This window comes from Anas acuta, chromosome 1, assembly GCF_963932015.1.
Source record: "Anas acuta chromosome 1, bAnaAcu1.1, whole genome shotgun sequence".
NCBI classification, from domain to species: Eukaryota; Metazoa; Chordata; class Aves; order Anseriformes; family Anatidae; genus Anas; species Anas acuta.
In genome coordinates, this window is record NC_088979.1 from 121601510 (window position 1) to 121619439 (window position 17930).

Sequence of the window (17930 nt, forward strand, 5' to 3'; positions counted from 1 at the left end):
GGAGGTGAGGACGACAGTAAATGTTCTAAACTTAATGTCTTTCTCAGGCTGGTGTCGAGGTATTTGTCAGGTGGCATTGATGAGTGGTAGAAATGTGGATACACTATATTTGGGTTATACTCAATGAGTTTAAATTAATGGAATGGAAATATAAATAAATTGGGCTATGAGGAGTCTACTCAGTTTAATATAGTTGCAAGATCTCTTGCTGTGCAATATCTGAATTCTTGTTTCAACTGTCGGATGCACATTAGCAGGGTAGTCTTACCTTGACCTCTATGTTAATGCTACGCAGAAGCATCTGTCGAGTCATGGTACCTGGGTTTCTCAATCAACGATTTTTTATTATTTTTGGGAAATGGTAGCAACTAACTCTCCTCCTTTGCATTTTTTTAGTTACTCCTCTACCACAACCCCAACTTCAAGAGGTATTCTCCCCACCTGCTCATCAACTGCAATCGCCGTGCCGCCCCGAAGAGGAAAGCCACGGCTGCCCCTGCAACACAGGCGGATCTGGATGCAAAGCGCCCCAGCAGCAGCAGCTCAGGCATCCAGCATGGGAGGGGAGCAGATGCTGGGCAGGAGAAGGACGGGATGGAAAAAGCTGCAGAAGAAGACACGCAGACAGCAGCCCCCCCAGGGGCCCCTCTCCCAAAGCGCCAGGCAAAAGCCCCCCCCCAGGCTAGCGGTGCCCATCCAGCCTCATGCACGGATGCTCCCTCCCTGCCAGGCCCCGCTGCAGAGGCAGCAGGCAGGGACAATCAACAGCCTCCGGCCTCCCCCCAGCTGCCAGCACGCAGCAGCCAGAGCCCACCTGCCTCTCCCACTCCCACACGGTCCCACTTGCTGCCTCTCATGGGACCCGCCTTGCCACCTATGCACCGAAACGCGGCAGCTGCGCGCTTTCCCGGGGCTGCCAGACCTCCCTTGCGTCCACTTGCAAGTCCCGGGCTGGCAGCAGCCTCTGCCACGGCCATGCCAAATCCACCCGACTGGCAGCCCTCAGCACCCCCACACTGCCCAACTTGCACCTGCGGCTCAGACAGGACAGCTGCAGGCGATGGGCCGGCACCCTAGCGCAGGACCCACTAGGGACAGCAGGGAGAGCGGCACCCACTTCCAGGTTCAGAGTTGTTCACAGTTGTTCACAGTTCATAGGCTGATTGTTCTGAAAAGAGTTGTTTGCATAATAAACCTTTGACAGTTCTCCTGTGTCCAGTTATTATTATTATATACATTTTTATGGTGTAACCTCAGATTGAGTTTGCTTTTCTTTCCTCAGAAGGAAGGACAAGCAACTGTTCTGACATCAATGTGATGGTTTTCTGGAACAGTCAAGCTCTAGGTACTTAGCTGTAGAGAGTAAAAGACTGGCTAATGTTGGCATGCTGCATGCACCGAGAATGCTCTTCCTAATGATGGCTTCTGAGGGCAAGTTGAGAAAGTCTAATTAAATAACAGCATTTTTCATTAGAGAAGACTCAGAAAGGGAATGTCACCTACATAGTAGGATGAATGCTTACAATGGAAACGCCCTACATTGCCAGGCAGTAACAACCTGTGCTTAAATTTCTGAGCTAACATTCATGAAGGTGCTGAGAAATCAAGTGCTTTGGAGAGGCATCCCTGAAAAGCAAGAGAGCAGAGTCCAGAACTGATGAAAAGATATATGTTTAAAATATTGATATTGATAGAAATGTTGGACCACTCGGTGGATAAGGAACTGGCTGGATGGTTGCACTTGAAGAATTGCAGTCAATGTCCAAGTGGAGAACAGTCATGAGTGGTGTTCCTCAGGGACCAGTCTTGGGACCACTGCTTTTTCATGTCTTTGTTAGTGTCATGGGCAGTGGGATCAAGTGCACCCGCAGCAAGTTTGCCAGTGAGCCCAAGCTGAGTGGTGCGGTCGACATGCTGGAGGGAAGGGATGCCATTTAGAGGGACCCGGCTCAAGAGGTGCACCTGTGAGAACCTGATGGAGTTCCACAAGACCAAGTGCAAGGCCCTGCGCCTGGGCCCTGGGTGAAGAATGGATTGAGAGCAGCCCTGAGGAGAAGGCCCTGGGGCTGTTGGTTTGATGAGAAGCTCAGCATGAGCCAGCAGTGTGGGTTTGAGGCACAGAAAGGCAGCTGTATCCTGGGCTGCATCAAAAGCAGAGTGGGCAGCAGGGTGAGGGAGATGATTGTCTCCCTCTTCTCTGCTCTTGTGAGATTCCACCTGGAGCCCTGTGCTCAGCTCTGGGGCCCCCAGCACAAGAAGGACACACAAGTATGACAATGAGTCCAGAGGAGGGCCCCAAGGATGGGTGGACGAAGGGGCTGGAGCACCTCTCCTGTGAAAACACGCTGAGGCAGCTGAGCTTGTTCAGCCTGAAGAACAGAAGGCTCTGGGGAGACCTTACAGTGACATTACAGTGCCTAAAGGGGGCCTGCAGGAAAGCTGGGGAGGGACTCTGTCAGGGAGTGCAGTGACAGAACTTTTTTGGGTAATGGTTTTAAAATAAAAGAGGGTACAATTAGATTAGATATTAGGAGGAAATTCTTTACCCTGAGGGCAGTGAGGCACTGGCACAGGCTGCCCAGAGAAGCTGTGGGTGCCCCATCCCTGGAGGTGCTCAAGGCCAGGCTGGATGGGGCTTTGGGCAGCCTGGGCTGCTGGGAGGTGTCCCTGCCCATGGCAGGGTGGGCTTTGTTCATCGTTAGAAAAGGACTGATATTGTTGTGGCTCATTCGGAAGTAATACCATTTATTTGTAGCAGGAATGGGAAAAGAATTGAAGTTTATCTACTGAATCTTGGTAATGCTTTAATTTCAATGAGTAGAGAATAAAATACAACCTAACTACAAGCTTTTGAAGATTAACACGTAGAGCTTAGTCACTTATGGATATCTAAGGTGGCCAGTCTTAAAGGGCTTGATTTTCCACAGTTCTGCGCTTACAGTTTTCTGAGCATCCTTTTTAAGTGTTACCAAATCGGTCACCATGCTCTAGTTGCCATTTTAAGGTTTTGACTATTTTCATAACAGTTAAAAGATTGATTTTGTCACTAAACCTTAAAAGGTAAGTGCTATGCAGTTGGTTTTTCTTCTCTCCAATCTGAAACTGACCTGAAGAAGTTCATCTCCGTTGCATTAGGGAAGATCAGAATAGAACTTGATGATTCCTAAAGATGTGCCTAAGAGATGCACATTTAGAAAAATCGGATTCATTAACACTTTGTTAGCCTAGAAAATGGCATTATTTTGAGATTAGCTTTTGCAGGTTTGCACTCTAGTGCAAAGAAGGTTTTCACAACTAGGAAATTGTTCCGTGACAAAACAGGATACGACAATTTGAAGATGTGTAAAGAATTCCGGAAATTGCTTTGGAATGGGTACCAGCGATTCAAGGTAAAGCAAGCCACTGAAGGCATTGCGCTTTATTTGAAGTCCATAACACTAGGACGATTTTATCCCCAACGCTCTCCAGAATAGGGGCAGGGCATGACAGGGGAAGGATGCCTTGGTTAGCAGAACTGAAACTGGATTTCATGCACTCGAACAAAACCCTGTTCAGGGAGAACAATGGTCAAACATTGTTGTCTCATTGCCTAACAGCAAGTTGTCAAGGCAAGAGCAGAGGTGCCACAGGAGGATCAACCGGCGACAGGGGGCAATCTCTCCCGCACCAGGCTAGACAGAGCTCTTGGCGTCAGGTGCTGGAACCCAACCTTCTTCACGGCATGGGGGGAGAAAAGCCTTTGCCCACCAGCCTACGGGTGCAGATCTGCAGACATCTGAGGTGGAAGCAGTGGTGGCAGGCATGCCTGGCCATGTGCCTGACAAACTGCATCTCTGCTGCAGCACAACTCTTTGGTGGTGCCGTGCTGCTGCTGAAGCTGGCTGCAGCCTACTTGATGCTCAGGGAGGTGTCTGAGTCATCTAGCTGCACACCAAGCATCATTTTGATGTAGTGCTCTTGGAGGCACCGGTCAGCCTGAGCCTGCGGGAGCAGCAGGAGGGCAGCACCGTCAGGCAGCAGTGGCAGGACTGGGGCAGAAGCTCCCAGGCTGCTTTCAGTGAGATCTGGAACCAGCGGGTGCTTTCCTCCACTTTCAGGTAGGAGCCGGAGCTGCTGCTTTCAGGTAGGAGCAGGGGAAGCAAGATCTAGGGAAGAAGCGATCCCCTTGAAACACAGCTTTATGTGCTTCTTTGGAGTGGAAACACCCGTGGTACAGCACCAGCAACAAGTGCTGGGCAGCAACATCTGCTCTGGCTGCCTTTTTGGCCACTGTCCTTCCAAAGAATGGGCCTGGAGTGTGAAATCATTGACCAGCAGTGACTTCCTTAAGGAACCTGAAATATTAGGAATGGAAGGAAACACCGAATAAATGTTCTTCTCCAAACAAAAGCAGCACTTAGGAAAATGCCTAAACTGAAGTTAACTGGACTGCTGAAGTGGTAAGTAAGAAAAGAGGTTTTCGCCTCCAGGTTGCTTACTTAATTCAAGAGCTGATCTAATAAGAAGCACCATGCAATGGTGCAACTGTGGGCCTGCATGAGCTGACTTTGCTTTTTGCTGTACTTCCAACATGACACGAGCTACACTTGCTGTATATAATCATAAAATAATCACCCAATAGCCTGAGTTGGAAGCGACCCACCAGAATCATCAAGTCCAACTCTTGGCTCCACACAGGACCACCCAAAATTTAGACCATGTGTCTGAGAGCATTGTCCAAACGCTTCTTGTACTCTGTAGGCTCAGTGCTGTGACCACTGCCCTGGGGAGCCTGTCCCAGTGCCCAAGCACCCTCTGGGTGCAGAAGCTTTCCCTAACCCCCAGCCTGACCCTGCCCTGCCCCAGCTCCATGCCGGCCCCTCGGGTCCTGGCGCTGTCCCCAGAGAGCAGAGCTCAGCGCCTGCCCCTCCGCTCCCCTCCTCAGGGAGCTGCAGGCTGCCATGAGGCCTCCCCTCAGCCTGCTCCGCTCGGGGCTGAGCAAACCAGGGGACCTCAGCCGCTCCTCACACGTTTTGCCCTCTAGACCTTCTATTTACCATTTTCCTAGCTTCCTTTGCACACTCTCTAACAGCTCTATGTACTTCTTATTTTGTGGCACCCAAAACTGCACACAGTGCTTGAGGTGAAGCCACATCAGTGCAGAGCAGAGCAGAGCAGAGCAGGACAATCCTTGCCCTCAGCTGGCTAGGAATGCCGTGCCTGATGCAGCCCAGGGTATGGGTGGCCCTCCTGGCCGCAGGGTACGCTGTTGATACCTCTTCAACTTGCCACTGACCACAGTGCCCAGATCCCTTGCTGCAGGGCTGCTCATCCCCCACTCTGTATGCAGAGGCAATGTTGCCCCAACCTACATGTAGGTGAAGAATCTGTCGCTTGTCCCTCTTAAACTTCATACGTCAGTGATTGCCTGGCACTCGGACTTGTCAAGATCTCGCCACAAGGCCTGTCTATACACAAGGGAGCTCACATCTCCTCATAGTTAGTATGATTTGCAAACTTAGGATTTATTCCATCCATAGTGCATCCAGACACTACCTCGACATCGAACCTTTCCTTTCCAAAAAGGGACCCATTTGACCCTGTAGAGAGGGGTGTGATTTAAAAGGCTTGGAGAACATCACTGATTTTGTTGAGTTGCTTTCCACACTGCTAAAATATCAAATCAAAGCACAGGAAGCCAATCAAAGAAACAAGGGCTTGTACATCTACTCTGTTATGTCATCAGCAAAATCTGTATAGGTTTTATTCTGGTTGGACCTGCAGAGCAGCCTCTGGGAGACTGCTGACCCTGAGGAGCATCGCCTGGGTACACAGCTATTCCCTTGCAGAAGCGGTGCTGTGGAAATCACAGGGCATTTTCAAGGAGTGGCAGGAAACTAGGAAGAGATTGCTACATTCTTTAGTTCACATTGCTCGGGCAACTGATTTCCCTCCCCAGCTGCAAAACGTAGAGGGACATCAAGGAGGCCAGAAGGGAGCTATCACACGGGGAAGGGGAAGCAAGGTCTAGGGAAGAAGCGATCCCCTTTCAACACAGCTTTATGTGCTTCTTTGGAGTCGAAACACCCGTGCTACAGCACCAGCAACAAGTGCTGGGCAGCAGCATCTGCTCTGGCCGTTCCACTGTGATGTCACTGCGGTGACTGCGGGTGTCACGGTGATGTTCAAGCATCTCCCACCACAACGCCCAGACAGACCAGCTGGGTCTCACTTGCTGACTGGCAGGACGAAGACTGAGCTGCCCACTGAAATGGCTTCAGGCGGAAGTTTCAGTGAAGATGAGACAAAAGAAATTAAAAGGGAGCCGCTTCCAGCAGAAACTTCACCCGTTGCTGCTCCAGACAAGCCGCTTGAATCCTCAGAGTCCCCTTCTGCTGAGCCTCCGGGACAGGATGGAGGAGCAGCTTCTGATGGTGCTGCAGCATCAAGAGAGGGAGGAAAGGATTGCCCAGCTTCCACTGATAACCGTGAGAGCAGACGCGGTAGTTCTTCTGAGGAGCGTGCTGTCAAAACCAATGTCTTCTCCTTCCTCAGTTTCCCAACGAAGCTGTGGTACCTAGTTGAAGGCGACGAGTTTAAGAGCATTTGCTGGGCTCGCTGTGAAAGCTGTATTGTGATCGATGAGGAAATGTTTCAAGTAGAAGTGCTGGGAAGGACCGGGCCGCAGAAAATTTTTGAGGCTGACAGTGTGAAGAGTTTCATTCGTGAACTTAACCTGTACGGATTCACCAAAATGAAATGGACCTTCCCAAGATCTGCCTCGCTTCCCAAATTCATGGCAGAAGATGCATTTTCTGCTCATAGGAAGGTACATCACTTGCTCCACACATGAACCAACACTCACGATATTCTAGTGGGAGATAGGGGGGGTTAAATAAAGTAGGCCTTGGCAATAGAGGAGGTGAGGACGACAGTAAATGTTCTAAACTTAATGTCTTTCTCAGGCTGGTGTCGAGGTATTTGTCAGGTGGCATTGATGAGTGGGAGAAATGTGGATACACTATATTTGGGTTATACTCAATGAGTTTAAATTAATGGAATGGAAATATAAATCAATTGGGCTATGAGGAGTCTACTCAGTTTAATATAGTTGCAAGATCTCTTGCTGTGCAATATCTGAATTCTTGTTTCAACTGTCGGATGCACATTAGCAGGGTAGTCTTACCTTGACCTCTATGTTAATGCTACGCAGAAGCATCTGTCGAGTCATGGTACCTGGGTTTCTCAATCAACGATTTTTTAGTATTTTTGGGAAATGGTAGCAACTAACTCTCCTCCTTTGCATTTTTTTAGTTACTCCTCTACCACAACCCCAACTTCAAGAGGTATTCTCCCCACCTGCTCATCAACTGCAATCGCCGTGCCGCCCCGAAGAGGAAAGCCACGGCTGCCCCTGCAACACAGGCGGATCTGGATGCAAAGTCCCCCAGCAGCAGCAGCTCAGGCATCCAGCATGGGAGGGGAGCAGATGCTGGGCAGGAGAAGGACGGGATGGAAAAAGCTGCAGAAGAAGACACGCAGACAGCAGCCCCCCCAGGGGCCCCTCTCCCAAAGCGCCAGGCAAAAGCCCCCCCCCAGGCTAGCGGTGCCCATCCAGCCTCATGCACGGATGCTCCCTCCCTGCCAGGCCCCGCTGCAGAGGCAGCAGGCAGGGACAATCAACAGCCTCCGGCCTCCCCCCAGCTGCCAGCACGCAGCAGCCAGAGCCCACCTGCCTCTCCCACTCCCACACGGTCCCACTTGCTGCCTCTCATGGGACCCGCCTTGCCACCTATGCACCGAAACGCGGCAGCTGCGCGCTTTCCCGGGGCTGCCAGACCTCCCTTGCGTCCACTTGCAAGTCCCGGGCTGGCAGCAGCCTCTGCCACGGCCATGCCAAATCCACCCGACTGGCAGCCCTCAGCACCCCCACACTGCCCAACTTGCACCTGCGGCTCAGACAGGACAGCTGCAGGCGATGGGCCGGCACCCTAGCGCAGGACCCACTAGGGACAGCAGGGAGAGCGGCACCCACTTCCAGGTTCAGAGTTGTTCACAGTTGTTCACAGTTCATAGGCTGATTGTTCTGAAAAGAGTTGTTTGCATAATAAACCTTTGACAGTTCTCCTGTGTCCAGTTATTATTATTATATACATTTTTATGGTGTAACCTCAGATTGAGTTTGCATTTCTTTCCAATTCTTGGCTCCACACAGGACCACCCAAAATTTAGACCATGTGTCTGAAAGCATTGTCCAAACGCTTCTTGTACTCTGTAGGCTCAGTGCTGTGACCACTGCCCTGGGGAGCCTGTCCCAGTGCCCAAGCACCCTCTGGGTGCAGAAGCTTTCCCTAACCCCCAGCCTGACCCTGCCCTGCCCCAGCTCCATGCCGTCCCCTCGGATCCTGGCGCTGTCCCCAGAGAGCAGAGCTCAGCGCCTGCCCCTCCGCTCCCCTCCTCAGGGATCTGCAGGCTGCCATGAGGCCTCCCCTCAGCCTGCTCCGCTCGGGGCTGAGCAAACCAAGGGGCCTCAGCTGCTGCTCATACATCTTGTCCTCCAGACCCTTCACCATCTCTGTAGCCCTCCTTTGGACACTCGCTAATATTTTTATGTCCTTCTTAGTGTTGTGCATAAAACTGCACAAAGTAATCAAGCTGAGGCCACACAAGTGCAGAGCAGAGCGGGACAATCGCCTCCCATGACTGACTAGCAATGCCGTGCTCGATGCACCCCAGGACACGGTTGGCCCTCCTGGCCACAAAGGCACCCTGCTGGCTCATGTTCAGCTTGGCCTCGATCAAAAGGATCTAAGGAAACTGTGAGAGACAGTATTGAAAGCTTTACTGAAATCCAAAATAATTACATCAAATGGCTTCCCGTGGTCAACCAGATGGGTGATCTTGTCATAAAAGGAAATTAAGTTCATTAACAGGACCTTCCCCTCCTGAACCCGTTTTGGCTGTGACCAATGACTGCACTGTCCTTCAGGTGTTTTTCAATAATTCCCAGAATAATTTTCTCCATCATTTTACCAGGCGCTGAAGTGAGACTGACAGGTCTGTAATTACCACGGTCTTCTTTCTTGCCCTTGACTTACAGTACAATACTTGTACATTACTTACAGTATAATAAAACTTTTGTGCCAACAAGATCAAAAAAACCTCACCAACACAGAAAACAAGAAATGCCCACTTTTTAGTAAAATGAGTATTGCAGTTCAAAAGGGATAATGAATTCAGGCCCTGCTTCCAGTGAGGGCTTGAGAGGGAGAGATTTAAGAGATCCTTTCAAACCTGTAACTTTCCACTATAGCACTATTCTAATGGTGCATTTGAAGGGAGAACAGGCAGTATTATCACAAAAAAAGATCCTTTCTGGCCCTAAAAGCAATTAAACAAAGGGGTAAGAAGCACAGTGTTGCTTCAGCTAGAAAAAAAATCCTTGAAAAACATGCAAGTTAAATCTGGAACACAAGTCCAAGTCTGGGAAATATGTACATACTCTGTTTTAAATGACTGCCCAGAGAATTTATATGGGCTGAAGTATATCTAAAGGAAACTGGAGAAGCTGGTAATAATTGTCCTTGAAGTTAAGGCTGTTACTGAAAAAATAACACAATAAATAAGTATAAATAAATAATACTCAAACCCACTCACTTGAACCTGGTTCTGCTGGGGACACCATGATAACTTGGATTTAGCATCTAAAGATGTAAAAGCCTATACTCCAGAGGGATTTCAGTTTTCTACAAAATGAAAATTAGGTGCCTTTTCATCTCTGAAATAGCCTGATTGGATTGAAGAAGCAAGTGTCTGATCACAGTTGGCAAAATGAACAGAATCTAGAGCTGGGATTCAGAAGAAAAATATTAAACACTTTGTTCTTCAGAAAGTTGAAAAAAATTGCTCAGACCAGTCACTACTACTGAAAGCTCTCTCAGACTGTTATTACTTGCCATCAGGAAATGGTCTTCTGTCATTACAAATGTGTATGGGCAGAAAAAAAGCAGGAGAATGACATCCCCCAGGTACGGGAGCTCACCCTGCGAGCCTTCCTGGATTTGTGCTTTGGACTTTTGAAAACACTTACATGCCAGCATACAGGCTAAAAGGCTTGGTACTAAAAGCTATCACAGGCACTGATGTACCCAAGCACCAGAGTGCCTACACAGTGGAAGAGCACACAGAGATATATACGCACATGAAATATATCTCAAGTCCACGCAACATACTTCCTTTATCTAGCATGCTGCTAACCATAATCACAGCATTTCTAGGTTGGAAGAGACCTCAAGATCATCGAGTCCAACCTCTGACCTAACACTAACAGTCCCCACTAAACCATATCCCTAAGCTCTACATCTAAACGTCTTTTAAAGATTTCCAGGGATGGTGACTCCACCACTTCCCTGGGCAGCCCATTCCAATGCCTCACAACCCTTTTGGTAAAGAAATTCTTCCTAACATCCAACCTAAACAGAATAATAATCTTACCAGAAAGATGGGTACATACGGAATGAGGAAACAGTACCAAAAGCACAGAGTCCTCCTTTCCCTACACAGACTACAAACTACAGCGGTAACAACACACAGAGTTAGGCAACAGAAGACAGGAGAATAAAGAAGGAGACAAAAATTCCTCCAAACTCAGGAAATTTCCACATGAGAAAATCTTCCCCTTGCAGCTATCAACGATACTGAGCTATTTCACTCACTGAGTCATGAACTGCTGCTACGGGCAGCAAAGCACACACTGGAAAATAAGCTATGAACTTCACCCATGGGAATGGTTCAAGTCTGAAAATAAAGTAATCAAGAATACAGACATAGTTTTTCATCCAATTTAACATTTCTTTCACAGACCTTTTAGCACATATCAGAAGAGAATCCATCCTAGTAAGAAGGCCTGTGTAATGCCGCAGATAGTTTAAAAAAAAAATACAACTGCACAGCTGTACCTGGATCACATCATCCTCTGCAACTTCATAGAGGAGCTCGTCATGGAGTTGCAGGATAAAGAAACCTCCACTGATGGGATGTAGCATCCCTCTGTTTCTCTTCCTGGATAGCCTTCCTGCACAGATGAAGAGCACAGTGCATTAGACATCACTCTGCAGAGGCTTGTTTTTGTAATCAAAAAATGTTCACACATTCCTAATGCTAAGAAAAAGAACACGAGGAACTTTAAAATGAAAAAGCCCGTGCCTAAAGATAAAAACAGAAAACATTACTATCCTATCAATATTTGTACAGCTACCGAGGGAAAAATGTTAAATGAAAAACATTTTAGATATAAACATTTCAGCCTTAATTTATAAAGATGTGAATCAGAACAAAAACAAGAGGCAGTCGTGTCTCCTGAACCATCTGTTTTAAAAGTAAATTTTAAACAAAATCATGTCAAGTTTAATCAGAAGTTGGTTTATAATGTTCTCTGGCATTGAATTAGGATTCTGCTTTTCTTCCAAAATCATTTTAATGGCTAGTCTAAAAAGGCAGTAGCCTCCTCCCAAATGCAGTTATCTGAAACTGTAGCTATACTCCTGAGTTAAAAAAAAAAAAAAAAAAAGGAAAGAAAAGAGCAGTTTTTAAATAAGCAGCTGACAAAAACAGGATCCTGGTAGATCTCGCCTGCCAAAAATAAGACAGAACAAACAGTTCCATAGTAAAAACTGAAAACAAACAAAAATCTACCACACATGCATCAGACTCAAAAGTTATTTATTTCTCAGGTTAGCTAACAGGAGGACTCCAGTTCACAACTACAGGAAGGGTTTCACCCCATCAGTTCCTCACACTCAACACAGCTGCTTCAAGAAGCCACATGACACAGCACGCATCTCTGACGGGAAAGGCATCACAGCTTGCTGAAAGGGAATTCTTTCAAATTTTTAAAACAGCTAATATTAGAGGATGAAAAAGAGTCACAAATGCATCTACTCTCCCTGGCCAAAGATCAGGAGTTTCTGCTCCTGGAGAGGTATGTTGCTGGTAGGCACATGCCTTCCATACACTGCAGACCTCTGAATCTTGCCTCTCTAAAATAAAATTCCCTGATGTTTTTAGAGGTTTGACAACTAATTATTTTTCCTTCTCATGCCTACAAATCAGATTCTTCATATTAAGACAGCTTTGTGCTTCAGGCTGAAGAGCTATCAACAAAATATAGAATTCCGTTCCTTATGTTATCTCTCTAAAAACGTATGATTGATGAACAATCACTGTCTACGCTATGCTAAAAAAAAAAAAAAGGCCTCGTAGCACTCCTCTGGGAATGAGTACCCAAGTGCAGCTTTAGTATCTGCAGCCAGAAGAAATTTATGCTGGTAAATGCTTTATTATAACAATATTGTGGAGCCTCAGTACATCAAAGTTCAACAAATGCCAGACTTAATTCTAAACAAACAAAAAAATATATATGTTTTTGGAACTAGAAGTTGTTCCACTCCATCTTCTTACTCTTTTTGAAGCCAGTATATCTGCTCAGTTTCTCCTTCCTACTTTTGAACAGATCTGTAGTGGCATCACAGACTGTATCACAAAGGAACTCCAATTACCAACCTTTGCAACATCATCTTTGAGACAACTGGGTTTTCTCCCTCTCTCCTTACAACTCATTTGCCCATTAAGCAAAGACTTAATACAGTCAGAAAATAAAATCTGTCTCCCACCCAAAGCCCTTAAGCTTTTTTGGGTGATTTTTTTTCCCAGTTATAAACACTGAAAGTTTCACTCAGGGGGAAGGAAGAGGTCCATATACCTGTTTTATCTCTTTGGAATGAGCTCTCCAGGTGCCCATGGGACTTCACAGAAGAGAAAGCTTCCAGGCGTCTCTGAATGTTCACAGTGGCTGTTTTGACAATGTCTGCAGCAGATCCCTGAACAGTTGTATTTACAGCCTGACGCTCTGCCTAAACAAAGACACTTGTTCTCAAAACCCATCCAAAAAAATAAATCTAATGCAGCATGCCACACATACTTCATTAAAAATACTAAATATTTGACCAAGTACAGGCACAATAAAACCTCCAGAGTTTATCATATATGCACAAGACATTACAGACTAGCTTCATGCACAGTATTTCTCCAGATGACTGAAAAGAGCAGCATATCCACAAATTTAAGATGTATTGGCATCAGGGGCAATAGTCTGAAAAGTCATGAGCCCGAAGAGGGAGAAGCATATACACATAGTTACAGCCTTTCATGAGGACCAGAAAAATGTCACTGCAAATCCAAGGACCATGAGACACTTCTGCCTATCTTCAAAACAATTGGGAATGGATAATTATCAGTCATAGTGCATCAAACCCTAACTCCCAGATCATGTACAAAACCACACCAGACCACTTTGACACAACGGCGTTTTTTTCCTCACAAGAAAATTCTCTACCATTCCCCTTCTCAGGCAAGAAAACTGTATTCACGGGGTCTTCTCTTTCTCTCAGATCAGAACTGAAATGTTTACAAAACGTTATGAGGAAACTGAAATGAAAGTGAAGATAATTCATTAATTGGTCTTTGATTTATTCTTTTAAATCTTATTGAAGTTGAACAGAAGGTACATCTACAAAGCTTCATATTGAAGTATCCTTCAGATTAAATAGTCAAATCATCTCAAAAAATAAAAAACTTTTTTTTTTTAAACATCTCCTTGTTTCCCATTCAACTACTCAGAGTACAAACTCCTCCACCCTCTCCATTTTCCACTCCAGTCTTTAATTCCACACAACCTGATTCATCTTCCTACTGAGAAATATAATGCCTCCTCCCCACAGAAATGCACCAACACCTCTCCAGGGAGTCAATTCACTCTTACTGAAGTACAGCATCTATGACAGCTGTGTCCAAAATGACCTTGAGAATAATGCCAATGTGTAGGTGTATATTAAATAAATATTTATCTAACAAGGTAGAGCAGTTTTCCTCTGAGAGTGTATAAGAAAAGAAACAAATACCCCAAAATATAGGATGTTAAATCCCCTTTCTTATTCAAGTGCTGAAAGAGTATAACATGCAAAGACCTCTGAGTGGGAAGAGTTAAACCACATCACTGTGTGGGGGCTTTTTAAAATCATGTCTGCTTACATCAATAAATTACTCATTCTAGTTCCAAATGGGAGTTATGAAGGGAGGTTAGCACAGTGATGACAGCAGCACACCCAGTCACAGACGACTTACGTCAAACAGATCATGACAAAAGCTTTGTTATTCAGAGAACAACTGAGGAAACAATGAACTACGTGAGAAGTGGAAGGTCATGACCAAAATGGCTCACAGACCCTCTAAAAACACAGTTATGGACACGTATAAAAACCTAACATGAAAAGAAAAAGGAAAGTACTGCACTCAACATACGTGAGCTTTACTGTAAGGATTTGGATCTCCAATAGCTGGCAGGTATCTCCGTCTTCCCAGGATGGTCTGCACAAACCCATCTCTTCTGCAGCTCCTTACTGTCTCCCTCAAGAATTTCTGAATCCCTGTGATAGGAAAGAGAAAGTTTTCACTAAGACAGCTGATGTTCCATTTTGACTCCTCACTGAGGTCAGTGAAAGCAGCCTGGGAAACCCAAGCAGCACAAAGGTATTTCTTTACATTTCCTAGACCCTGTCAGTGGCGGGGTCAAAAGCACACGATCACTTATTCAGCCTGTTCTCAGCTCTGCTGGGAAACTTATTAAGACTTTTGAGGTGGAAGAGAGTGCAGAGTGTCAGGGTATCTGGCTGTGCAAAAGGAGGTAGGAAGTCATTTCTGCACAGTGGCCAGGCACAGAGAATCATACATGGATTATTGCTAATGAAGAGGTCAGGACCTGGAACAGCACTGGAAAGACAAGTAGCAGGAAGGGGGTAAGTTTAAAGCAGAAGTCAGAGCTCTTGTTGCCTCAGGTTGCCTGACTTCAGGCTGTGTCACTTCAAATTCTAAGATGAAAAACTCACCCACCTGTGCTCTGCAAGGGAAGGAGCCAATCCATCAAAGGTGTTAAAAAGAAACTTAGGTCAATGAAAGGTGAGACATGGAAGAGTCTCTATCACTGCAAGTTCAGGTAACAACTGCACCGAAGTGGAAAAAGTTGACTTCAGATGGTTACTTTCCGAGGTTTACAAAATACAAAACTTAAAAGGAGCTATTCGAGATCAAGACTGACAGCATTAGTCAATCCATTAGGTATGTAATTTAGCAATGGCAATACACAGAAGTGAAAATTCATAGGAAGTGAAATTGCAATCCATGGTCTTTGCACACTGCAGGGTTTGTGTGACTGAATGTGTACTGAGGGGGGAGGAAGCAGTAAGTCATTTCTAGTGGTCTTTGAAGGAGAGACTATCCAGAAGTTACTGGAGACTAAACACACTCATAATAGGAAACCATTCCTCATCATTTGTCTCCTAAAGAAGCAAATCCTGAATCTTCAGAACATAATTTTCCAGCTCATTTCTAAGTTTTATGATTACAGCTACCTGTGTCTCCTCCCACTTGCCCTCTGTTCATTTTCTGATTGTAGCTCTACTCTTAGATTTCCTAAAAATTAACATGCTTACATACTTCTTACAAACACAACAATATCTTTTTACAAAGTACGAGAGAGCTAATCTGAGCAGATGGATAAAAATGTAAGTTATAAGCAAAGCAGTTTAAAATTCAATCAAATCAGAAGACAAAAGAGATCAACAGTTATATTTAGATATTGTAAGAAGCGTGATCTAAAGTCATATTACATATCATTTGAAATTGTGTTTTAATAAAGAAAATATTTCTTCATAAAGTTGAGAGCTTTAAAATGAATTCCCAGGGCTGATAAGTGTAATAACCAAACAACAGTGTCCTAAAGATGAATAAAACAGGAGTGTAGAGTAAAACATTATTGGAGTATCAAACTGCTCTGCTCATGCACTGGACTTTTTCAAAATGAAAAGCATTTCTGAAAGAGATAGGAGTAGTAGAGTGCTGAGACAAATTTAGGATTTGAAGAGACACGAAGTGAAGGGATTTAAAAATCAAAAGCAAGCCAAACACACACCCCACATCCATAAATAGATACATAAATAAATAAAAATAATCAAACCACCACCACCACAAGACACCCAGCTCCCATACAGCCTTATCCTAACCTGTGTATCTTGATTTGAAGGATTCGATGTAAGTGGCAGCGTCATTTTCATCAATCCCCATCTGCTCGCCTAAAGATTTTGCTCCTATTCCATAGATGATTCCATAGCAAATCTGCCAGAGGACAGTGCAAAGAACCACAAACATATGGTGAGCCATGCAGAGAAACCTGAGCCAAAACAGTGTGATTCACTAGAAAACAAGGGTATGGTAACAAGGGCAAGCATTCAAGAAGAGAGAATGCTTCAAGTCCAAGCCATTCATGCTGCCTTTCTCCACTCACCCCCCAAAACCGAGACAGTCCCAGACAAAACTTTCTAGGATCAGGAGGACTTACAAAACATTTACTGAAAAGTCACAGCCAAACTCAAACAGAAAACCATTGAACACTAAACCTTCCTGCCAAGAAATTTGCTGATTTTTTTTCCTAAAAATTACCTGTTTAGCTTGTTGTCTGGTGCTGTCTCCAACAGCTTCAGGATCAATCATCTTCCATTCTGCTGCAATGCTCTTAAAGACATCAGAACCCCTGTTCAAGGCTTCAATGAGTCGACAGTCATGAGACAAATGAGCAAGGATCCTCAGTTCAAGCTGAGAGTAATCAGCAGACAAGATTAAGCCACCTGAAGTCAACAAATTAGGCTAAATCATTATTTTATAAATTACTCCAACAACATCCCAAGCATATGACTCTCCACCCCTTCAGACTGAAGGCCCAAATCACATCTTCTTGACTGTTGCCATCATTGATGTCCATGCAGTAACAGCAAAGAGGATAAAACATCTACTACTAAACCACAGAACTTTCCCCTCATCTCCTGGAGTTAACCTCACAGAGAATAGACATTGGGATAGAGAGAATCCTAGCAGAGTGCAATTTGTGCATTAAGAGCTCTGTAAGTATAGCTCCTTAAAAAAAATATTCCCTCTTAGAGAGGGAATAAAGGTATGTCCATTGGAATAAAAACATTTGAATGCTTTACCAAATTAAAACATTCTTCTTTACAGTCTTCTTGTGAATGTTTTTGAGAGCACAATAACTACTCCATTTGTTTGCCAAGATACGTTTGCAAGATATGTACCATCAGCATTTCTTAACTCTTCATAAGATCTAGGACTTTTTGTTAACTATATTCTTAACAAGTAGCTTGCACAGAGCAGGATCTGGCTGTTACCTGGGAAGGGAACAAAGGCATGCCGCATGCTAACAGAAAATGGGATTCCTCTTCCTTTAAATCTGTCTTCATCCTGAATATTTACACCATTAGGCAACATACTGGAATGCCTTCTACCTCTGTGGAGACAAAGAATGACTTTTCTTCAACAATGTTTAAAACACTTAAAGATGCATAATCATTTTTTGTCACCAAAAAATCAGTGAAAGAGGGCAAGACAGTAGCTTCTATTCCACCCTGCTGGACAACCCATGCCTAATTTAACCATGGGAGAATTGGAGACCATATGTACAACTGATGGGATTTACTGACCCCAGATCTGTGACAAAAGTATTCCAAAAAAGGCAAAAAAGGAGTCCTACAGGAATCCTAAAAATTCAACACTGCACCTTGAGTGCCAAGTCTTCTCTCAACATTGTTCTCATATGTAGAACATCTACTCCAACCAACTGCTAATAGAGACAGAAAAGATTCCCCCCAGCATCATAAGTACATGTGCAAAACCAAAAAAACAGAGCAAAAGTTGCAGATGATATGCTTATAGCACCCTGCATGTTTTCTTGCTAAAGACTGAGCAAAAAATTGTCCAGTGAAAGGCCTTTATAAGCCCTTGAAATCTGGGTCAGGATCCTGAGCAACTTGTTTATTAAAATGAAAAAGGTA

The 17930-nt window shown here is 45.0% G+C and overlaps 1 protein-coding gene across 4 annotated transcripts in view; it reads right to left on the minus strand.

Annotated features, from left to right (window-relative positions):
* The window catches only part of POLQ (DNA polymerase theta), a 99796-nt gene that overhangs the window by 40329 nt on the left and 41537 nt on the right, over window positions 1–17930 (minus strand). For 2 of the 4 annotated variants that reach the window (XM_068698367.1, XM_068698375.1), the window contains exons 24-29: window positions 17268–17386; window positions 16531–16715; window positions 16095–16206; window positions 14338–14462; window positions 12740–12890; window positions 10938–11053 (exon numbers count right to left, since the gene is read on the minus strand). In XM_068698367.1, the coding sequence (XP_068554468.1) occupies window positions 10938–11053; window positions 12740–12890; window positions 14338–14462; window positions 16095–16206; window positions 16531–16715; window positions 17268–17386 (808 nt within the window). Of the gene's footprint in view, window positions 1–3722; window positions 4335–10937; window positions 11054–12739; window positions 12891–14337; window positions 14463–16094; window positions 16207–16530; window positions 16716–17267; window positions 17387–17930 lie in introns of those variants that run through there. The other 2 variants (XM_068698385.1, XM_068698390.1) reach the window with 2 other exon arrangements.